This window comes from Theobroma cacao, chromosome 3 (assembly GCF_000208745.1).
Source record: "Theobroma cacao cultivar B97-61/B2 chromosome 3, Criollo_cocoa_genome_V2, whole genome shotgun sequence".
In the NCBI taxonomy this organism is placed as follows: Eukaryota; Viridiplantae; Streptophyta; class Magnoliopsida; order Malvales; family Malvaceae; genus Theobroma; species Theobroma cacao.
The window spans coordinates 30393605-30415882 of record NC_030852.1 but is presented as its reverse complement, the minus strand read 5'-3'; the positions used below and the strand labels follow the sequence as shown (position 1 = coordinate 30415882).

General features: G+C 37.2%; 4 protein-coding genes across 5 annotated transcripts; 1 reads left to right on the top strand and 3 right to left on the bottom strand.

Moving 5' to 3' along the window:
- On the bottom strand, positions 2283-3279 carry LOC18605863 (NDR1/HIN1-like protein 12). Its single transcript, XM_018116861.1, has one exon. It carries the CDS (start codon positions 3099-3101, stop codon positions 2469-2471), a length of 633 nt encoding a protein of 210 aa, XP_017972350.1. The 5' UTR covers positions 3102-3279; the 3' UTR covers positions 2283-2468.
- Positions 6261-11281, bottom strand: LOC18605862 (two-component response regulator-like APRR5). 2 transcript variants are annotated; one of them, XM_007039144.2, is made up of 8 exons: positions 10920-11281; positions 9708-9869; positions 9460-9590; positions 9199-9354; positions 8334-8499; positions 7930-8239; positions 6990-7776; positions 6261-6774 (listed from the first exon to the last, which is right to left on the bottom strand). In XM_007039144.2, the coding sequence occupies exons 1-8, from the start codon at positions 11164-11166 to the stop codon at positions 6643-6645; spliced, it is 2091 nt and encodes a 696-aa protein (XP_007039206.2). In that variant the 5' UTR covers positions 11167-11281; the 3' UTR covers positions 6261-6642. The 2 variants fall into 2 exon arrangements, with proteins under 2 accessions (XP_007039206.2, XP_007039205.2); XM_007039143.2 differs by having other exon boundaries at positions 9478-9590.
- LOC18605861 (ribosome-binding factor PSRP1, chloroplastic) lies at positions 14615-17226 on the top strand. The gene is made up of 5 exons (XM_007039142.2): positions 14615-15074; positions 15619-15762; positions 15843-16121; positions 16617-16725; positions 16811-17226. The coding sequence occupies exons 1-5, from the start codon at positions 14775-14777 to the stop codon at positions 16939-16941; spliced, it is 963 nt and encodes a 320-aa protein (XP_007039204.2). The 5' UTR covers positions 14615-14774; the 3' UTR covers positions 16942-17226.
- On the bottom strand, positions 17018-21472 carry LOC18605860 (subtilisin-like protease SBT3.5). Its single transcript, XM_007039141.2, has 10 exons — positions 21315-21472; positions 21074-21165; positions 20870-20967; positions 20198-20353; positions 19447-20120; positions 19250-19329; positions 18801-19046; positions 18584-18698; positions 18307-18496; positions 17018-18214 (listed from the first exon to the last, which is right to left on the bottom strand). The coding sequence occupies exons 1-10, from the start codon at positions 21429-21431 to the stop codon at positions 17652-17654; spliced, it is 2331 nt and encodes a 776-aa protein (XP_007039203.2). The 5' UTR covers positions 21432-21472; the 3' UTR covers positions 17018-17651.

The following is a 22278-nucleotide window of genomic DNA, read 5'->3' as shown; positions in this document are numbered from 1 at the left end:
AGCTTTAAGTTTCCAATTGCCATTGAAGCTAAGATTGTTGAAGTGGTCAGCAGATGTGACCATTCAATACAGCAAGCATATCAGCCAAATACTAGTGTAGTATTAGCAAAGAAATAATATGAGAGAGCTGCGATAGGCCCTTTCATGTGGATGTGAAGCATCGAATCCAGGATTGTAATCTAAAATATTTAATTGCGCAAAAAGAATTAATTTCTTAATGAGCAGGTTAAGTTTTACACCTTTTGCTCTTTCCACACAAGTTTGAGTAAGCAGCTTCATCTTTGTTCTTGGTTCCTGAGCTTGGGGGCTCTTGAGTCTTGATAAATGTGAAAGTATTAACTTAATAATGGATGATGGAGATGAATGGCAGTCACAAGTGTGCTATTGGCCAGTAACTACTGGCTTGTCCACCATTGCACCGTGGATAACTAGAACCTAACTGCAAAACCTCCAGTTAAAATAGTTATTAATAGGAATACTAAAATATTGACAATTCAGCACTTTATAATACTCTAGTTACTGCAATTTGGGGCTCCTATTACTGTCAATAGTCAAATACTGAGTGATAGACAAGCTGATGTTGCAAAACACAGTGAATTCTCTCTTCCCACAAGGATTTCAGAGGAGCTCTGCTACAAGGTATCCTTATGTTTAAAGAGTTTTGGGAATAGGTTCTTTTGAGGCGTCTTATGAAAATTTGGAGTGTTTTCCTCTTTAATTAGGAATTGATTTTGTAAATGACGAGAAGAGAGTGAACTTGGTAAACTGTTTCTTTTATTTAAACATTCAGACTGAGCATCTCTCACTCTTATGGGGCATAATTTTGATTGAAGAGTTTGGTATTGTTCTTAGGGAGTAGTATTTAGGAACTTATAGAGTGGCGTTTGGGGGTTTTTGCCTGGGGAAGTTTGCCAAATTCAGCCTCAAGAGTTTGTTCTAAAAATGTGAACTGATGCTGGAGTTCTACTGAGGATTGTTTATATTACATCTTTGACAAACTTTTCATTCTGGTTTCTGATTAGTTTTGCCTCTGATGTGAGAAAAGGATCTGAATGCAACATGGTCTTATGGTTTTGTTGGGATGCCCTCTTACCCCTCTTTAACCAGTTGTCAGCAGCATACATTGATTAGATCCACCAGATGCCAATAAGAAACCTTATTGCAAAGAGAAATAGGTCAACTTCGAGGTGGAAAGTATAATATGGTTGAACTTAACATATACAATACTGTAGGGAGATCAAAACTAAAATGCATAAGGTTTGTGAAGTTTCGGAGCAATTTCGTGGTTCAGATTGTTACGAGTGATCAGGTGAGAAATCACTAGGCTTTGATATCCTTAAAAAGTTTGGTCACTTTCTGCTTTTCCTGAGAGCACTGATAGTGAATGGGTCTTGTCTGTATTATACATTTTTACTGTAGAAATCAATTAGTAGCAGCAAAATAGGTGCAATCTAACAACGAGTGTATCTAGGTCACATGCCAATAACGTTCCATCTTTTCCCTTTATAAAAGAAGCATTTTACATATAAAGGGCTGGCACTTTCTTTCTCCTTCTACCTCGTTTATCTCTTTATTTATTGTATGCCACAAATGGCGTGAGGCATCCTCCCTTCCTTCTCCTATCTAGAGTAGGATGTTTTGCCTGTATAGAAAAGAGCCGGTAAATGAGTTCGGGAATTTTGGAAGAAAAATATAGCGAAAGAAGGATAATATGCTCGCAGAATATACCCGTATTTGTTCTGGATTTAAAAGCTTTACTGCATTGTAATTGTTCATTAAGGATGCCTTTTGACGGTTTGTCTGCAATTAGAAAAAAAAGAAGATATCATAACTTTGTTACTGAGCAGGAATGGAAGGAATAATGAACTTGCTTCTGGATTTTACATGTTCTTTCAGTATATTCAACTATTCATATATCTGGAATAGGCAAAGAATAGAAAGAAAAGATTCTATAGGCAAAAGGGACCCAGCAGTTGTGGGCTAGCGGCTATGTGAGTGGTCTAAGATAGCCACTATGAATCGTCTATAATTATTAAAGGTGAAGGATTTACGTGACCAACAAAGCAACCTATTTCCGGCCTTTCGCAGCCCTTTTTCTTTCCGATTAGAATCTCATCCACGATCACCTCTATTCTACTTCTCTTTCTACCTGCTCAGAGGAGCAAAGGTGAAGCGATCCCCCCTCATCTTTCCACTATAAAAAGAAGCTATGCATCTTCTTTTTCATTCTCCACCAAGCACGTGCAAAGCAAAATCAGGCCAGAGTGATAATAAGTAGAAGATAAGAGAAAGATGCACATTCTGAATAAGCTTTTCATTATCACTTACCATATTACAATCTCTTAATTTTAGTTTTCAGAATACAACACATAAAACAGTGAAAAGTATAGACCATCAAGCTGATAACAAGCTGCTATTTCAAAGATAGACCTAAGATAACTGCTAAAAGCATGTTAGTTAACATCATATCACAAAGCAGTGGAACACTGAGTCCCTTGATTTGAACTCAGTGGACCTGTTGGGACAGTAGGTCCAAAAGCCATAACAGAAACACAGTTCACGTTGAACTGATATCGGCCAGAAACCCAAGTCCCAACCTTCCACCTAAGCTTCCCGTTTACCTTCAGGTTCAGGACTATTCTTCCAGCAGTCTGATCACGTCCAACTTCGTAACCAAAGGACGGAGCCACAGGCAGCCCTTTTCCCTCTAAAGATGCTGTTAACAGGTTGCTTTCTTCATGTCCTTGGTAGAAAGGAGGAAGAGAGGTATCAACAGTAATCTGTTGCCCTTTATATGCAGCATAAGCTTGCAACTTGTCGTAGTAAATGCCAACCTTTTTATTTGGATTTTTGGAGAGCAGGGTGAGTTGTATGGAAGAGTTGAGAAGGTGAGGGCCTGAAAGATTGAGTTGGTAGATATCTGCTTCTCTGAGGGAGAACTGAGGTTTTGCAGGGTGAAGGATTAGCCAGATGAGGAATATGAAGGCTAAAACTGTGCTGAAAAATGAAGAGAAGGCAAAAAATATTTTCTTGTAGGACTTGTCAATGCTCAGTCCTTGCTTGGCACAGTGTTTGGGAGATTTTGAGAGGACTTGAGACATTTGCAAGAGGAAGAACTGAGAAGAGAGAGAGAAAGAGAGAGAGAGAGAAAGAGGAAGAGGGAGAAGGTTTACGAGGCTAGGAAACGGAGGCGATGGGTTTAATAAAGGGAGAAATTGGAAACGGAAAGCAGCAATTATTTGGCTCTCATACTTTTGACTGGCAGCTGCTCTCCTGGTGGTGGGAAGTGGCCAATAGATATTCATGAGTTGCTAACTTCTCGAATGCACCTTTAAAATCTATGTTTGTAAGTTGAATTAAATTGTCAATGATATATCTACAACCATTGGATCGGTAGACCATGCTCCTTAGTCCTTGCTTTGGTCTCTTGTGGATGTAGCACATCTAAATCTGATGGGATGGTCACACACAATTACCAACTGTGGTGGAGCTTAAGTGCTTAACCTTTTCCCAAAAGCAAATGAGGTAGCTACATTTGGTACTTTATTTACTTGCAAATATAATTATATTCATTCCATAATTCCTCATTGATAGATGATTGCTTCCACAGTAGAATCTGGAAAACAAGCATCTATAATTGTTAGTATTTCATTTATAGAAAGCATGTTTGCAATGCTCAACATAAATTTGTTTCGCTGTAAATGATGAAGCACAAAATCAAGGCGTCTATTAATTTGATGGATGATCTTGAACAACTTAGCATTTCATTAGATCATTAATAACTGGAACGAGGAATCCTACAGCAACTAAACTCACCTATCTGGTAATTTTTCTGCATTGCCCTACTTTTTCAGTACTTTGCAGAGCCAAAAGACTTCTGCTTGGTGATTACTGATTACCAGCTGTAACCACAAACACGGTACAAATTGCACTCATTGATGGGTGCTCAATATATCATGGGTCCCAAGATCCCCCATTAGGATTTAGGACCCCTTCTCTCAAATCGTGAATACGCATGCATTGTGTTATCACAGAGAACCCATGCAACAGGCTTGAATCACAAGTTTTATACGCTGATACTTTACAAGAAGATATGTTTTAGTATATGCAAACATGATGACTGAGAGGGGGAGGATACGGGGATATCTTTTTTTAGCTTTCTTAACCAGAATCTGGCTTTTAGAATAATTGAAAGGAAAGTAGGGCTGTCAAAAGGAGCTTTAAAGAGAGAGTAGCCATAGCCTTTCTGGTTGATTGGATGTAGGTGAAACGCAGCGTAGTGGTCTAGTGGCATGCCATCTTCATTTCCTCTTCCCTTTCTCTCTTCATTAGCCACCTTGCTTGGTGAAAGCAAAATGATTTTGCTTCCAACAATGAGTTTTTGAAATAAGATAAAAAAAACATTAGTAGTAAATAAGGATGTCGCTTTGAAGTTGTACTTTAAAAGTTTCTTATATTATTGAACTGTGCACAAAGCGGTTTAAAAGAGGAGAGACATGAAGAATCTGACTTTTTGGAAACAACCGGAAATGATCCTAATGATTTTTGGGTGTCTTTATGTAGCCGCTAAGAAAACAAATTCATAAAAATTTGACCCTTCTGTATCTCAGCTGTGGATTTTTGGTAGGTCAGCCTCATTAGTCAGTCAAGTTTGTTAGATATATAAGCCAAGGGACCCTCCTACTCCTAATCAGGATCTTTAAGAGGAATATTACAGTCTGGGATTGCTGAGACGTTTGAAATTATACAAAAGAGTTGGTTCACTTTAAAATAACTAATTCAGGTTTTGAGCCCTTCAATCAAGAGAAAGCTGGGTGACCCCATCACTATTGACTCTTGAGTCTCATGATTTTCATTATGTTCTCATCTTTTCCTAAATTTGCTAATTTTTCTTGGCTCTGGAGCCAAAATTTGGCCCGATCATGTCTCTCATTATAACAGGCAAAAAAAGATCTTAAACTTTTTTTATTTCTTTGATTTCTATGGAGATAAAAATGTGTTGATGATCGATGATAGTGGGCGGGCTAAACTGATTTTTGGTTTTGGTGGGGTGTCGTGGGAGAGTGGTGGCGGCACGATTTCATAAAGTGAATGTAACTTCATTAAAAAGCCAATGTAATTCGATTGTCCTGTTCTTTTCATTGCTTGATCAATTTAGAGTTGTAACCCTTTAAACAACCGAACTCAGACAAGAGCAAGAGCCAAAACAGGGGAAAGCGCAGGAAAGTGGCTACCTGGATCACTGACATTTGATCTCCTTGTGGAGAGAGCCTGTCTGTCTGTTTTGGACTGAAGGGCTGGTCATATCGGTATCAAATTTATATATTTTGATGACCATATGTTCACTCCTACATCATAGTTTGTATTACTAATCAAACTGGGGTTTCCTTTAAATCGGCATCATGAATCAGCTTAATCAGCGGTGATCAAGAGCAAGCAAGCATTCAGATTCTATTATTGGTGGGCCACCATAGCGTTTCCACCCGAGAACCAGGTGAATCAAACTCTGCTTCACTGCAACCAAAAACCATGGCAGCACCCTGTGAATTCAATTGTTTTCAAGCATCCTGCATTTTTCCGCATCCATGACAACATGGGTTAATCGGAAATTGGGAATACATCCCGGATCTTTCCAGGTCCATAAGCATCCATTACAACTTGGGAACGAGGCTTTACACCAAGTTGAAAATATTTCTAGCAATAGATTTTTGTTATGATGGAAAATCCATCCTATACCAGAAAGGAAGAAAGCACAATGTTTTTTTCGATAGTTTGAAACTCATGTGTTTGTGTTGTGATGTGAATTGGCTGTCCGTTCACATGTATATCATGTCTTAGCAGAAGACATTAGATTGGAAAATGTTATTACAAGCTATTAGCCCTTCTGGCAGCGCCAGGAAACAAGGGTGCTTGGGAGATGTATTTGCTAAATCAACAATTTTAATCAAACGTGGATGAAGTCCGTTGCCAAAGTTTAGTTTTAAACAAATATATAACCTATTTTCACTAAGAACCCCATCAACAATTTTAATATTCTTACGGTTCAAACACTTCAAGCACAGAGTTGGCCTATTTCTAAAATTTATCGGTGGTGATGTCTGAGTCACAAGACAGAATTGCTCTGAAACTCGGCATTTTCAATTGAATATTCATGCTTTCCATTCCTCCCAAGACAGAATTTAGGAAAAATAAAAAAAAAGATATATTTATATTTTGGAAAATCAAGATTGAGATAACCTTGTCTACTGTTCTCCAGCGTCAGAAGAAAATTAAGATTACACTTTATTTATATTTTACACTACGTTTGTATGGTAATTGCAACTGGCATGTACGACGGTTGAATAAACGATTCTTCAAGGTAACAAATAAAGAATGACTCAGGCAACCCCATTGAAGAACAGCGAAAAAAAAAACTCTGAACTAAAAGATCAAAATATTATATTTTACAATAAGTACATAGAAACCTGTGTTGATAACCACTAATATAATGTGTATGGATATGTGTAAAAGCGTCCTCGGAATTCCGCCTCCTCTTTGTTTCTTCAGCTTTCACAAAACAAAAGGCTGAAATAGCCGGTGCCACCGTTTCTAAAGATCCAAGCAAATTTGCTACCATGCTCTCCTTAGTTTAGAATGTTGTAACTAGCCATCAGATGAATTGCCATAATGACGCTCAGCTTCGGTATGCATAGGATCAGCCTGCACTTGACGGACAAATTGACCTTTTACTCTTGGGCGCTGCTCTGCCAGTTTCTTCCTGCTCTCATATCGGACCTGTAAAGTATTCAAATGTAAAATGTTAGCCGCTTCCCAGTTGCTGAATCTATGTGAATTTGATCTGTACATGATTCTACATTTTACTTTGCAATTTGGTAGCACCAGGCAATTACTCATGCAAATGGATCTTAGAAATATTATTTCTGTATGCACAGTAGTGTAACAGTAAACACATAAGCACAAAATGATAGCAACGGATTATAATTCCATACCTTTTTCTCATAGCATCTATCCTTCCGCTTCAAGCGAAACTTGGTTAGAGCTGCTTCTCTTTGGATAAATCGGTGTGAATTTCCACCAGGACTGAGAAAACTATCATCATTCTTGCTCTCTGGGGGAGCTCGGATGACAGCAACCTGATCAACATTGCCATTACTTGCACCAGTGCTACCATATGCAATACTATTAAGTTGACTTAAGGAGCCATTACAGAAACTGCTATTTGCACTCTGATCAGTGGTGGGAGAAATATGTCCTCTATCCTCAATTGAATCCAATTTTTGATCCAGCTTGTGCAAAGGTTGGTTGGTTGACTTATTTGTATTGGAGCCAAGTTGGTCATACAACTGTCCAGAGTTGTTAGTTTCAAAACTGGAATGACGAAATAGATTCACACGAAAGGCAGGTTCTTGTTGGTTGGCTGAGCTTGGACTTGGCACTGGAGATGAACTTGACTGGGGACAAAAGATTGGAGAAATTACAGAATTATGGCCATTGCATAGGTTATTCAATCTTATACCCTTCACTGGTACTTGGACAGGAAATACTCTCCGTGGCGTGCATGACGCTGGTACTTCAGTTTGCTTCCATTTACCAGTAGCTCCAGTAGTCAAAGGGATCATGCTTCTTTGAGAAGTTAGTGTGGGACTAGGAGTATCTGAGTTATATTCAGAAATAACATTGGACAACATCTTCTCAGAATTAGTCCCAGATTCTTTCTTTTGATCTCTGACACTTGTCAATGTTGAATGCAGGGGCTGTGATACTCTGCTAGTGTACCTGCATTAAGAATCATTGGTATGATTAACAACTAAAAATGCAATTATAAAAAGCAACACATGCAAAAGCTAAATCAGATTCAATGCTTCAAAAAAATTTTAAGTTACTGTGCTGAATCCCAAGATGATAATGACAACTGCCATGAAAACCAACCTCGTAAAGGCTGATGAATTAGGATGCCAGAGCGTAGGCCTTTCTTGAGTAGCATGATTCTCAAAAACATTAAGATTACATCTTCTCAAGGAAAGATCCAAGTGTGGAGAAGAATCAAACTTGCCGGTGCTACTGATTGAAGAAGAATTGCAATTTCTATTAAATGTTCCCATGAAGTCAATAGCTTCTCTTGGTGAATCGATGAAAGCATCACCAGCCTCGACGGAGATATTAGCATCCCTTCTTTGACTTTCCAGTTCAACACCCTTGTACATGGTTGTTATATAAGCATCCTGGCAGGCATCATCAACTGCTCACAAATTTGATTGAGACATTGAGAAAAGGTTAGATGCTCTCCTACCAGACAGAAAACACAATGCCAAATTCAAAATTTAGTGTCTTACCCCCAGTTTTCATCTCATGCACTAACGGTTTCTGATTGAAATTGGCATGAGCTTCATGCTTCTGTGATTCACTTGGTAGAGATTTTCCCTGTATCATCCGTGAAAATTCCTGCATATTATCCATGTGGGCACTCTCAGCTTCCATGTCTGGCTTTGTACAAGAGCTCTGCAAAAAACAGCAAACATGCAGTCTCTATATGAAACTTCATGAAGCCAACTTAAACTGAAAGAAAATTCCTTTTGACCATGAGTGACCTCATCAATACGTACATGACCTTTATGAGGCTTCAATAAGCGTTCCCAGAACCATTTTTGACTACTCCATGAGAAATCTAAACTAGCTATAGGGTTGTCAGCAAACTAAATGACAATGAAACCAATTTATGACAACTTTACGCAACATCCAAAACAAGCTTATTAATATTCTGAGATGTAAAAATTAAACATCTAACTTAATTAGTGGAATAGAGCAAGGGTTTTTCTTTTTTCTTTTTTGGATAAGTTGAGTAAGGCATTCCATTGTAGAGCATCTGCAAAGCATCTTTCATGATCAGTGTTATTTGTTAGTATGTCTGTAGCAGATTTAGGTTTAAAACAATTCAAAGTTTTATATGCTCCAGGGTTTCTATGCTACTCTTTGCTCCTATGGTTAATTGTGAATATGAAGATGACAAAAGGGTTTTCAATTTTCACATAAAATTTGTAATTTCAGATAAGCTTAATCAGGCCACATACAAAAAAGTCACCACTCTGGAAACAGTAGATTGTCTTTAAAAAGCACAGTAAAGAGCAAGGCAAATCATCTATATACGAAATGCACTGATCAATCACAACGAAGCTCATATGAAGGATGAAGAGCACTGACCTGAGCATCACTCCCTTTCTCAGTTTGTTCCTTAGTTCTTTGGAAATTAGCCAAGCAACCACTCGAATGATTACTTGCAGCATTATTTTCAGAGGTAGCTTCAACCTTTTTCTGTCCAACGCTCTCATCCTGGGGGGAGTTTCCACCAACTATCAACTGATTTGACCAACAGATATAAATCAGAATCAGAAAAGATGCAAATTACAACTTCAAAGAAACTGTAAGTAATAGAGGGAAATTCCGTGTAAGAAGTAAGCATACTGATTGTCTTCTCCATACATGCTGCCATAAATTTCTCAGCTCATTTCTCCGTATCGGTTTAACAAGGTAGTCAGCAGCACCTCTCAACATGCATTTATATACGGTGCTAATTGAATCTTGTGAGGACATCACTGCATAATAACACCCAAAGCAAAAGAAAACTCATTTAAATTGCTTTGTCATAGACCCATAGTAGAAAACCTTAGAAACTTTGCGAATGTTCAAAATTAGTATCTTCCGTATCATACTTATAACAGGGATGCTTTTGCAAATCTCATGCTCCATGATTAGTGTAAGAAGAGCAAATCCTGATATAGATGGCAAATCCACTTCTGTCAATATGAGATCTATATTATGGGGTTTTCCTTTCAGCATCTCCCATGCCTTCAAGCCATCAGGAACAGCAGCAACTGCTCAAAAAGGAAAAAGGACAATACCATTTTTCAATTCCAAATGTAAAATATTATAATTATAAACAGCTTCTTACTTGAAGCAAGGATCAACATGCAATTTTTCAGGCCTGGGAAAAGTAAAAGAAACAGCTTGAACTACCATCTCTAACCAGAAACCATGTAATATTGCCAAAATGTTAAAAAGAAGAGCATCTTGCATACTGAAGTAGGTATCCTCAACTGAACTCAACTCAATTCCATTTTTTGCAGAAATGGATTTACTAGCTAAAGTAAACATGCTTTAGGTTGCCATAATGCTCTAATGACACTTGCTGAGTAGATAAAGTAAGCACCCTAGAGTAATTTTCTGTTTTTGCATCCTTTTATCCTTTGGCCTTCACCTATAAATTATTGTGTTGTTCCCTTTTTCCTTATTTTTTTAATTATATTTACTCAATTTGAAAAAACATGAAACAGATTTAAGCAGGTGGATCCTACTCCAAAGGAAATTTTACTAAAAATTAACCAAAGCTATAAGATTTTTTTTCATTGACCGAAAAAGGCATGTTAATTCATTTAAGCTATTTGAGCCAGGAAGTCCCAGTGCTGAGAAAACTTTCAATGAAGAGGAGAGAAGGTAAGTTGAACTACGCGATAAAGCTTAAAGCAAGCTCGAGCAACTGAAAACATAAAAAATAAAAAATAAAAGAATTCTTCTCTGCGAGCAAAAACAAGCTTTTTTGGTCATGGAAATTGAAAACCAGCAGTACTAACGGATCAAATTCAGATTACTGCTGAAGGATAGGCCTGTTGTTCATACTAAAAACTTGAGCAAGAAGGCCATAAAACAGAGATGATTTCCAAAAGGGAGCAAAGAAGTACCCATCAGAGCTGAAGTAATTGAAAACATAAAAATGCATTTTTTCCCCCTGATTATAATTCAAATAAAACCCTGTCCTTACTTTGAAAAGAGAAACCAGTAGTTTTTCAGGAATAAAATGATAAAAGCATTACGACCACCAGTCAGGGAGACAGAGACGAAAAAGAAAAGGAAGAAAGTATACAAACCTCTATAACTGCATTTCCTGAGAAGTGCAGCTATAATCTGCCTGGTAGAATCATCAGCTTCAACCAACAAAACCCTCAAGGCCATCCTGGGCAAAAACCTTTCCCATTTCACCACCTCCCCGGAGGCAGAACTCCCTGGCTTCTTCTTCTTCCTCTTATTCCCTTGGAACTCTCCATTTTCCTTCTCAGTTTCACTGTCAGATTTCACCTTCTCCACTTCCTCGCTACTCACCACAACCTCACCCATATTTTTTTTTTCTTTACCACTAAAATCCAGTACCACCCGAATATTACTTTTTTTGAACTATGAACTTAGAAATGAAAGCAAAGGAAAATAGAAGAAGTAAGTCGAACATCTATCTCACTACATTTATCTACCTATAAAAAAATATCTTAAGCAAATCTGGCCTTCATCGGACGGCAAAAAAACAAATTGAGTTGCCAATCGACTCTCATCTAACGGTGACGAATACTCAACCTACGGCCAAGGAAAAATATCTACGATCCTGTTTTGTATGGCCTACGGAAGCCACGTCAGCTATCTGAAGGAAGGGCCTGAGGGATCTAAAAGCTCAGAGTCATTGGATTTTGGGGCTGTCCTTTAATGTTTCCCGAAACAAAAAAATAAAAAATTTAAGGGTCAAACATGGCCTTCGGCCTTCTTTAGATGGGGATATTTTTGTGTGGGCCCAGTAGCTAAAAATCTATTAGCTGCACTTGACAGATATTTTCGTGAGTGCTTTGAGGAGACAGTGGATTTCCTGGACAGGAACCCGACACGTGGGGGCATTCCAAGGGAACGCTTCGTTTTGTGGTTTTGAAGTTGTCAAGAACGCTATCCTTTTCCTCTCTCTCTTCATTTTCTCTCTACGCTCCGAGTTGTGGCAAGGTGGACACTACTCGCTTTCCTATTGAACGGGAGTGTGCCGAGAGTGGCAAGTGGCTTGCCTTTTTCCAAACTCTACCTCCCGGCCGATTCGCTTGATTGTTCGTGCCGTCTCTATAGGTCAGTTTTGAAATTACGGGGAGGCCCTACTGGACTGGCTACGTGGCCGTTTTAGAATGCTTTGGGAATCAAATGCTACAGCTGCGCGTGTGATAAGCATCATGTGATACTTGGACGACGATATTTTCAAGGAATAAAAATCACATATATTCACATTCCCTCTTCTTCCTTGATGTCAAATATTTTCGAAGATATTTTCTTGTTAATATTCTAGAGGGTGGAGTAATTTCGGGAAAGAAAGTGAAGACTTCGCCGTTGAATGTGATGCATATTCCATTCCATTCCAATTCCATTGGCGCCTATATATATATATATATATGTGAGTTTTTATGATAAGATTATTAGTCCTTGGTTTAAAATTTTTTTGATTATAAATATAAATAAATTTATATTTAAGTATTTGATTTATTAATTGATTTATTATATTTTTGCTTAAAAAATAAGATTCAAATCCCTTTTTTTAATTTCTAAAAATATAAATTAATTTTTAAAATTTTTTAATATATCTAAAGAAATTTTTATCTTATAATTTGCTTTTAATAAACTTTTTTATGATTAAAAATATATCATTTTAGCTCATGATTTTGATCATTACATCATGATCAACTGACATCTCCACACTCTGCACTCCGCTCGTGGATGAGATGTTGATGAAATTTTACTTACATAATGAAATTAGTTGCATCAAATGTATGTCATGAGATAAATTATAAAATAAATGGTTATTTACATACAATAAAAAAATGAGCTTTTTAAAATATTTTGAGTTAATTCAGAGATTTATTTAATATTTTAATATTATTTATAATTACTTAATTATATTGATCGCATAACAGACTTCTCAACACAATTTTATTTTTGTTTTCATTTTTTATGCGAGAGGCATTAAATTGTAAACATATAAATCTATGCACATTCTGCAATTGGAAGTGAATAAAAATTGGGTAAGGAAAAGTTGCTAAAATTTTTGAGTCTTGGGTTCAACTTCTATTATACGTGGGGTTTGATATAATTTTTTTTTTTTTTACAATTATTGGCTGTTAATTCAATAATTTTAGATGAAATATTATCTTTTCCACTAACAATCTTCTTCATTTCACCAACCGGAGCTGATGGGGCAGCGAGCGAACGTGGCGATGCTTATAATCACTTTGCGTATTAATCTGAGCAATCTACTGATCCAATCAACCTTTGTTACGCAAATGGCTTTTTTCTATCAAGCCTTCATTAAATATTTAATAGCAGTAAAGTTAGAGTAAATTGATATTTGTGGTGATGCAATAAGCAATGATCAAATTCCATTGGGTGGTCCCCGCCAACAATGAAGATGATGGTTGACGAATGGGTTACGATTAGTGCTTCATGGAAATCCTCAATCAATGGGTGATTTAAGGTTGTCCACAAACGATGGTTGACAAATAAAAAACATGATTGATTGTTTGTTTAAGAAACAGCGATGAACAGTATAAAAGTGATTGGTATCGATTAGCAATTGGTGAACCATGACAAAGGATGGTTGCTGATGATCGATGAGGAATTTATCACCTGTTTTCTTTTTTTTTTAATTTATAATTTGTGGCAGTGGAGTGGCCTGTTCGAACTCACTTCCAAGGGAGAAGAACTTCACTTTCAACTCCACCCACCTCCATTAATTAAACCCCCATATTCATTTGATTTTTTTTCTAGGTTTTTAACGTATGCATCCTCTAGAAGCAAGCAAACAAGTAGTTTTGATTTTATTTAACAGTACTAAACGATTCACTTGCATCAAAACATTTTACATAACACAACTTTGGTGGGAATCATATCTAAAATAATATCTTCACATTTATATGTCACGAGCAGAACAGTTATTACTATATTATAGAAAACAGTTACAAGGAAATGTAAGAATTCTATAGGAAATTATACCATTGGCTTTTTTAACTTAAAATTTTTTATAAAAAATAATAATTTTTAAAATTATATTAAAATTATTTGATAAATTTACTTTTATAAGTTTTTTTTATAAATAAACTGTTTAATAATACAATTTATATAAACTTTAATTTTAATTAAAATTATTATAAAAATCATTTTAATAAATAACTTTTTATTACTTACTAATTCTTTTATTTATAATGGATAAAAGTTAATTTTATTTTTTATTTTTTTAAAATAAATTGTTGGAAATATAAAAAGTATTTTTATATAACATAAAGTTTATAAATGAGGATATTTGTTGAGTGGGAGTAATGTTGAGATTATTTTTAATAGATGAAGACATTTAAAAAAAAATTTTCTGAAAAAATTGATGTGTTTTTAAAAAATATAAGAGAAAAAACTTTTTTTGAAGTTTTTTTTTAAAATTTGGTTTTTCAAAAAAGTTTATCTTTTTTTAAAAATTGTTCAAAATTATGTTTGATTTGATTTTTAATTTTCAGAGATAAATAAATTGCAAAAAAAATCTGAATCGAATAGACACTTAATCCTTCAAAGGAAGGAAGAAATCATAGTCCTGTATACTAGATCGGAGTTGCCAAACAAAAGGAAAAGAGATGACCCTCCAATCCATTCTCCTACCAAGGCAAGGCCTGAGGGAGGGACCATGAGACAAAATGCCACGTCTTATTAAATAAAATGGGTCCCAATTACATTATTTATGCCACGTATATCTTGATTTTATGCCTATAGGCAAAAAGATTCATCGCCCTGTGGGGAACCAACCACATCCGTCCACCTCTGCCATTTCACGTGTCCTTATCCACAATTTTTTTTTTAAAAAAAATTTTCTCCCCTGCCTGAACTGAAACTCTTCCTGTATTTTCTTCCATTTTCCATCCATCCGGTCACTGTTCTCCTTTAAACAAATGGCTACTGCTCTGTTAGCTTCATCGCAAACAAGTTTCCACCACCCAATATCAGTCTCTGTCTCGTCATCTTCATGTCATTCTTCTTCAGCTTCATCAGTCTCTCTGTTCACTCCCACAAAGCCTCGAATCCCTTTATTACCTTCTTACAAATCCAGCTTCCTAAACCCAATCGGTAACAGTTTCAAGGACATTGAGACAGAACCAAGAAAAAGCAGGGTCTGTTCATTAACGGTTCGGATGTCATGGGATGGTCCTCTGTCCTCTGTCAAATTAATCATCCAAGGCAAAAATCTTGAGGTAATTCTTTTTCTCATCTTATCATGTCACTTACTCTATTTAAAAAAGTTATCAAGATTGATGCTTTCTAACTCAAATAGTGGGATTTCTTTTACTATATCAAGTTGTGACCCTTTGTTATTTAATGGGTGATGCATCGTTTCCTACTGGAAGCCAATGACTTTTTACTTTAAGCATGTAAATTGTAGAAACCAACTACATCAGAATGTTTTAACCAAAAAAAAGAAAAAAACTACATCATGATGGGGCACTCAGTTTGGCCAATATTTTCTTTTGCTTATTATACCATCTGCTATTGACATAAATGATTTTTATAATGGCCACACCAAAGTTGTCCAGTAATATTTGAGCAAATAGAGGGGAAAGGTTAGAGATGATTTTTTGTTGTGTTGGATTTCAAACTGCAAAAAAACGTATTCTGATCTACCTTTTACTCTCTAGTATTCTTTATACTCTGACAACGATTAAAGTGAACTGAACCATTCTTTGCATTACATCCATTCTTTTTCTTGTTTGCGTATAAACTCTTTTTTATGGGATATAGTTAACAGATACGGTTAAGCAGCATGTTGAGGAGAAGGTTGGTAAGGCAGTTCAGAAGCATAGTCATCTTGTGAGGGAAGTTGATGTCAGGTTGTCTGTTCGAGGTGGAGAATTTGGGAAAGGCCCAAGGATTCGACGATGTGAGGTGCTAACTAAATTGAAGATATTTAGTGCTTGAAAGCAAGTTTGCGATTAGACATTTGTCTGATGGGTTTTTGTTTGAAGGTTACTTTGTTTACAAAGAAGCATGGAGTGGTTCGTGCAGAGGAAGATGCTGAGACAGTATATGGGAGTATAGATTTGGTGTCCTCCATTCTACAAAGAAAGTTAAGGAAGATTAAGGAGAAAGAATCAGACCATGGCCGACACATGAAGGGCTTCAATAGATTGAAAGTTAGAGAGCCAGTGGCAGTATTAGTGGAGGATGAGGTAGAGGCAGTTCCTGAGCAGGAGGATGATGTAGAGGCAGTTCCTGAGCAGGAGGATGATGGCTTGATAGATGAGGTTTATTCAACTTTTAATCTATTAAATTGTTACTGGAATTAGTTTTGTTGCAGATATATTTCATGTTTTCACTAACATGCTGGGCTGCATGACATCATATTGAAGGGCTTTTTAAATTATTCGTCTTTCTAGTTCATGGAAACTGTGATTGATGGATTTTGTTTCCTGAGTGGACATTCAATCTCAATTGCCATCTTGGACAGAGGAAAGAGAAAATAATGGCAATGAGTATGCAGCATTATTGCCTATTTTGATCTCTTAGGTAGCACGTTTCTAAAATGTGTTTTAGTAACATAATAGGATGATCTTGTTATTAGAAATTGTGAAGGATTTTTGTTTGTGTTTTCCTGCTTTTATTTGCATCTAGAAAGATGATCAATCACATAGATCCTGTTCTCAACAGTGCTTTCTCAAGTGATGTTGGAACTTGCTTTCTTTCTTTTTTTTTTTTTCCCTCTTTTCCCTACTGACGCAACTGCATCATGAATGTTTCAGATTGTTCGTACAAAATATTTTGATATGCCACCTCTGACTGTCTCTGAAGCAATTGAGCAGCTGGAAAATGTTGATCATGATTTCTACGGTTTCCGTAATGAGGAAACTGGTATGAATTTTTGAGCGCCCTTATTCATTTCCTCAGCGTTATTTTTATGTGCTAATAATAATAATATGTTCTGTGCTTGGCACAGGTGAGATTAATATTTTATACAAAAGGAAAGCTGGAGGGTATGGACTCATTATACCAAAAGGAAATGGTAAAGCTGAGAAATTAGAGCCAGTGGTGGTAGATTCTGCCAAACAACACTCCTTTGTAGAATAGGTTGGTCTAAAGAAAGGAAGGTCATTTTGTAAGACAGAAATATGGCAAGCTTTTCAGTTCGTCTGTAGATTTTTCATGGCAACACTATAGATGAAGGTCAAGGCATGTCAAGACACACTACCGGGGCTGAGATTAAGTGAAGATGATCTTTTAGGGTATATGAAGATTATCATGTGGGTGATTACATTTTGAAAGATTAGGACACCTTTTGGTGCCTGATGTACAGGGATGAGAAAAGACATGTATAATCACCATGCAATCTATATACATGTTTATTTTGCTCAATTTTCTTTCTCCCTTTGCTAAAGTGGATTTTAACATACTTTTGCCGCCTGCACTTTTGCTTCTTTGGCAAGGCCAGTAGAATGTCATTCTTTATATACAGGTCACTTTATTATGCTTAAGGATGATGCTTTATTTGACTTTTGCAGGTTGTCAAGGTGCTTTTGGTTTTGTTATTTCTAACCTTTGCAAGTAGGCTATGAACTGATGAAGCATAAAGTAAACTAGTTTGCAATTTCAAGCTTATGCTTCTTTTTTTTATTTCAAGCTTCTGGTTGATTACAGGGATTTGCTTCACATCTGTTTTTGTTCCTTGATTTAGATTCTAGGAAATACCACCTACTATTTCTTTTATTTATGTTCATTTTGGTAATTTGCTGTAAGCCACTGGATAAGCTTTCCTTGCGCAGAGGGCTAACTTGTTTTCATCAGAAAAAACTTTCTCCAACCTCGGTTCTCACAGATATTGGACTTCTTACTACATGCCCCCCATCTGTCCAAGTCAGGCTTCCGAAGTAGTAACCTGCATTCACGTTGTGGGCAGATGAAATCATCACGGTGAAGGTGATGGTCTTCGTCTTAGAGCTAAAGATCAATATTTCGGGTCTTACTGCTATATTTATGCCAGATGCGAACTCAACATTGGCCTTGTATTTGGAGTTGACAGGTCCAACATTCGTGACTGTTCTGGTAAGAATTGTTGGCTTTCTGAGGCTTGGGATAGTTATGGAAGGGAGGTTTACGTCCAGAACAGAGGGCTGTTTGGAGGGGCAAACTATTGGATGTTGTGTGAGCTGGAAGATGGCAGAGTCATTGTAGCCCATGGCGCAAAGATATTGACCATAATCCTCTGTATTCATGTCATAAACAAGGCCAGGATCTGCTGCGCCACTTGGGTTCACAATTCCACCTCCAAAATCAAATGGATCTGCAAGCTTCGATGGTTCTCCCTCAGCAAATATTGGTCCTCCAGATTGATCGGCACTCAGTGCTGCGGTTGAAAGACCAAAACAGTTCAAGAAGGTAAAAATGTGGAAGGTGTCAGCACATAATGGAATTTGGAAGGTAACTTAACGGATGTACCAGTGGTGACAATTGCCGATTTAATAGCTGCAGGGGACCAATCCGGGTATAATGATTTCAGCAGTGCAACAATTCCTGACACATGGGGAGTTGCCATGGAAGTTCCTGAGCGAAAAGCGAATGCTCCATTTGTTGGTCGATCAGGAGGACTTGCTGCTAATATTTTAACGCCTGGGGCCGCTATATCTGGCTGTGCCACACAGGGATCATAGCAAGCTCTGTTGAGTTTTTAGCAGATAAATATCAGAGAGAATCATCGGATAGAAGGGCGACAAACCTTAAGTATCGCAGGTGCATTGGAACTGGGCCCTCGAGATGAGAAGTATGCCACACTGGTTGACAAGGGCTTGCCAACATGAGTTCTTGACGGGCTCAGCCTTACTTGGGGGTTGCTGCAAGGTTGACGGCAATCATCTTAATAGTTCATGATAGCAAAGATGATGATGAATAAAATGAAAAATTTTTACTAGTAATGGCAAGGATGACGATTGTACCTCGTGGATCGGATGTAATAGAGTATCTGCGTTCCAGTTTCGTAGGTTACTTGAACACATGGGAAGCGAGTAGCATATGAATAAAGGTAGTCACTTGGAGTCCTAGCTACAATCACTCCCAAACCACCAGCCTCTTTGACAGACCATATACCGTCGTCTAACAAACTCATATTGTATTCTGAAACAAAGCAAAGCACCACTTTTCCGGCCATCCAATCATCATTTGAGGAGAGAGATTCACAATTACTGTGTAAACAATCAGTTTTGCTTTAGGTAACAGAAAATAAAGTTATCTGAGAAGAAGAAGCTGCTGCACAAAGTGTTTTCTTTTGCTCAGTACTTCACGAAGGTTTTGTTGAAAGGATGACTCTATGACACAGTCTAATCCAAGGATTACAAGAGTTTAAATGGAAAAACTGTGATTATTGTAATTTGTAGATTATATTTACCGAGGAACCATAAGATCTGAGACTTCTGGGTACACCAGTGTAGCAAACACTGTATCCTCTCCTGTGAACATGGCTTGACCCTGCAATCAATACGTAGCTGTCAGTTGAAATCCAATCAATTAGTGATGCGCTCACACCCTGTGTCCTATTTTCCTCATCTGTTTTATTGCTTATGACCAACTTTGGAATAAAATTACCATTATGGTTTGGTTGTTCCCAAGCATAATCGGTGTGGGGAAGGACCGGTCTACAGTGCTTGCTGCAACTGTCAAAATCCAGGGCGCTGTGTTCTGTACGGTTTCCGCTCTTGGGCCTGCATTCCCTGCTGCACAAACAACAGTAATCCCTTTGGCCACAGCGTGAAATGAACCAATTGGAATCGAGCCACGCTGGTCGACATCAGAATACAAGGGAATGTCAGCGACAAGAGACACTGATAGCACATCCACACCATCATGTATTGCTTCATCAAAGCCTTTCAGAACATCCGCGTCGGAACATACTCCTCCATACAATTGCCAACACACTTTGTACATAGCTAGACGAGCCCCCGGTGCACCACCTCTAACTGTCCCAAAACCTAGCCCATAATAGCTAACATTGGCCACAAAGGAGCCACCTGCAATTGAAGATGTGTGTGTTCCATGTCCGCTTGGATCTCTTGGGGACAGGTAATCGTTGTTTGCACTAGTGTTGTATGGCTGTCCATATTCGGCTTGGAGTCCACGGATGAAATAACGAGCCCCTATCAATTTTCTGTTGCAGGCTTTTGCACCATCGAAGAGCTCTCCTGATTCACAAACTCCCTTCCAGCGAGAGGGGATTGGCCCCAGACCTTCATCACTGAAAACTTCTGATTCTGGCCATATCCCTGCTCATTACTTACATGGAGGTTAATTAGTAACACTGTCAGACGCAAACACAGATTGGTAGAGATAAGAACCAGACCTGTATCAAGGAGACCGATTATAACACCATTCCCCATTTTGCTTTTATTCAGAAGGTTTGATGGAGAATTCGTAGAGAGTCCAAGGTAATCCCAGCTTCTGGTTGTTTGCAGCTTATAAAATCCATTGCGTGTGACATGAACCACGCCAGGTAGTTCTACAGCCAAAAGACAGATCTAGGAACATAAGCTTTCTAATTCATATATACGGGAATTTTGTTGATGTGATCTGCCTTTCAAGTCTTCTCTACAAATCCACTGTCTTGCATAGTGAAATCAGAAGTCCATGTAAAAGTAGAAAAGATGTTCTTCGTGAAAATCTTTTTGTTCACAAAGTGACATAGGTATGTTTGGACCAAGTTAATCCGTTGAAGTCGAAATTAGGATAAAAATTATGCAGAGGCCCAAATAGGCAAATACAAAAACCCACGCCAAATAGTTAGGATGTTGCATGCATGCACCGCCTCTATTGCAAGCTTTCAGAATAATTCATGTTTGAACAATCTCATAGGCATAGGACATTTTTTACCAAACACAGTAATAAATATATATGACATTTATAAATAATGAAACAGTCTATCAGATAAATAATAGGATGGCATCTCAGATACATAGAGCTTCTTTTGATATACATATACATGTAGAAAAAAAAATAAAAGTTGCAGTAGACATACTTGAGAGCTTTTGTGCTTGAGCCTCTGTCATCTTGGCCGCAAAGCCAGAGAAGCCATGTTTGTAACTATATACCATGGACTCTTTGGATGTTTCTTCGCTGCAATAATGAGAAAATCTTTGATTGTATATTCAAAAAGAGAAACGTTTAGAGAAACACAAAAAGTTGATATGTTATTTTTTTTTTCTCATGTCGGCGCACGCACCTCCCAAGAACTGTTGAAAGCATTTCGTGATGGGTTCTTGTAAGACGCTCTACATCAGGACGCTGCCTTTTCCCCATGTAAACGATGTAAACCTGTCCAGTTTTATCTAAATTTTACTTTCTTGGATAAGCATATAGAGAAATGAAAAACGAAAAAAACAAAGACAGAAAGAAACAAGGAAAGGGATGACAGAGATGGTATTTGTCAATTTGTCATGCCAGGGGCGCTGGGATTTACTAACATTACTGTTGGAATCTGCAAGAGCTGGCAACATATAATGCACGTTCAGAATCAGCAGTAGGGGAACTAAAACAAACGACATAATTATGGTGTTCTTTACATGCAAAAGCAAGCTCATTGTTTGGTGATTTAAACAATGAGAGAGTAATTAATAAGAAGAAGAGGGGGAGAGAGATGGGTTCTCGTCCTCGGAACCAGCCCTCCTTAAATGGAGAACAATGGCCGACTATTCCTCGACAGACATTGCTTTAACAAAAGCTACTTTCTATTTTTTAAAAAGATTAAAAGGACATTACAGAATTATGACATTCAACTTAAAATTAATTGATTAATAAATTCATAATTTAACAGACTGAAACTATTAATATAAGGATCATAGATGTTCAAAGAAAAAAATAAATGAATGAGAGCAGTGTTTACGATAATATCATATTGAATTTTAAACGAATATCTAATTTAAAACCAATTAACTATAAATAAAAAGACTCTTATATTATATTTATATGTCAAGATACCTCTAATTTAATAAATATCGAACTATATATCATTATTTTAATACCCCTCCTCACTTCAATGATAAAAACAAATAAACAGTTGCGCTTATTCCATAGGCGACACTTAGTTCCACAAAGTGTTGATTTACTATGTATGGTTGATCAGTAGTGTAGTGGTAGGGAAATAATTACATTACCCCAAAGTAATGGAGGATTATCTATATTAAACAAAATATTCCTTGGTACCAGATTAGGACAAAAATGGACGGATTCAGGCATGACTGTATAAGTAAATGCTACCACTACTGGCAACAAATTACTGTCCCGTTTTCTATTAGCAGCGTGTGGCGTGTGCTCAGTGCACCATACATTCTGTTGTTTTCAGCTAGGAACAAGTCCCTATATTGAGGATAAAAGTATCCACTTTCTCTCCCATTCCTGGCCCTAGTCATTACTCATTCCATATATTAT

Bases quoted from the DNA above. Each gene is read 5' to 3' on its own strand.
- LOC18605863 (XM_018116861.1), bottom strand. From the start codon at position 3,101: ATGTCTCAAGTCCTCTCAAAATCTCCCAAACACTGTGCCAAGCAAGGA.
- LOC18605861 (XM_007039142.2), top strand. From the start codon at position 14,775: ATGGCTACTGCTCTGTTAGCTTCATCGCAAACAAGTTTCCACCACCCA. The intron at 16,122-16,616 runs GTTTATTCAACT...TGAATGTTTCAG, and splicing joins ATGATGGCTTGATAGATGAG to ATTGTTCGTACAAAATATTT. The intron at 16,726-16,810 runs GTATGAATTTTT...TGCTTGGCACAG, and splicing joins TTTCCGTAATGAGGAAACTG to GTGAGATTAATATTTTATAC.
- LOC18605860 (XM_007039141.2), bottom strand. From the start codon at position 21,431: ATGAGCTTGCTTTTGCATGTAAAGAACACCATAATTATGTCGTTTGTT. The intron at 21,166-21,314 runs GTTAGTAAATCC...AAAACTGGACAG, and splicing joins TTGCAGATTCCAACAGTAAT to GTTTACATCGTTTACATGGG. The intron at 18,215-18,306 runs GTACATCCGTTA...TTTCAACCGCAG, and splicing joins ATCGGCAATTGTCACCACTG to CACTGAGTGCCGATCAATCT.
- LOC18605862 (XM_007039144.2), bottom strand. From the start codon at position 11,166: ATGGGTGAGGTTGTGGTGAGTAGCGAGGAAGTGGAGAAGGTGAAATCT. The intron at 8,500-9,198 runs GTCAGTGCTCTT...TGTTTTTTGCAG, and splicing joins AGAAAGGGAGTGATGCTCAG to AGCTCTTGTACAAAGCCAGA. The intron at 6,775-6,989 runs GTATGGAATTAT...AATACTTTACAG, and splicing joins ATAGATGCTATGAGAAAAAG to GTCCGATATGAGAGCAGGAA.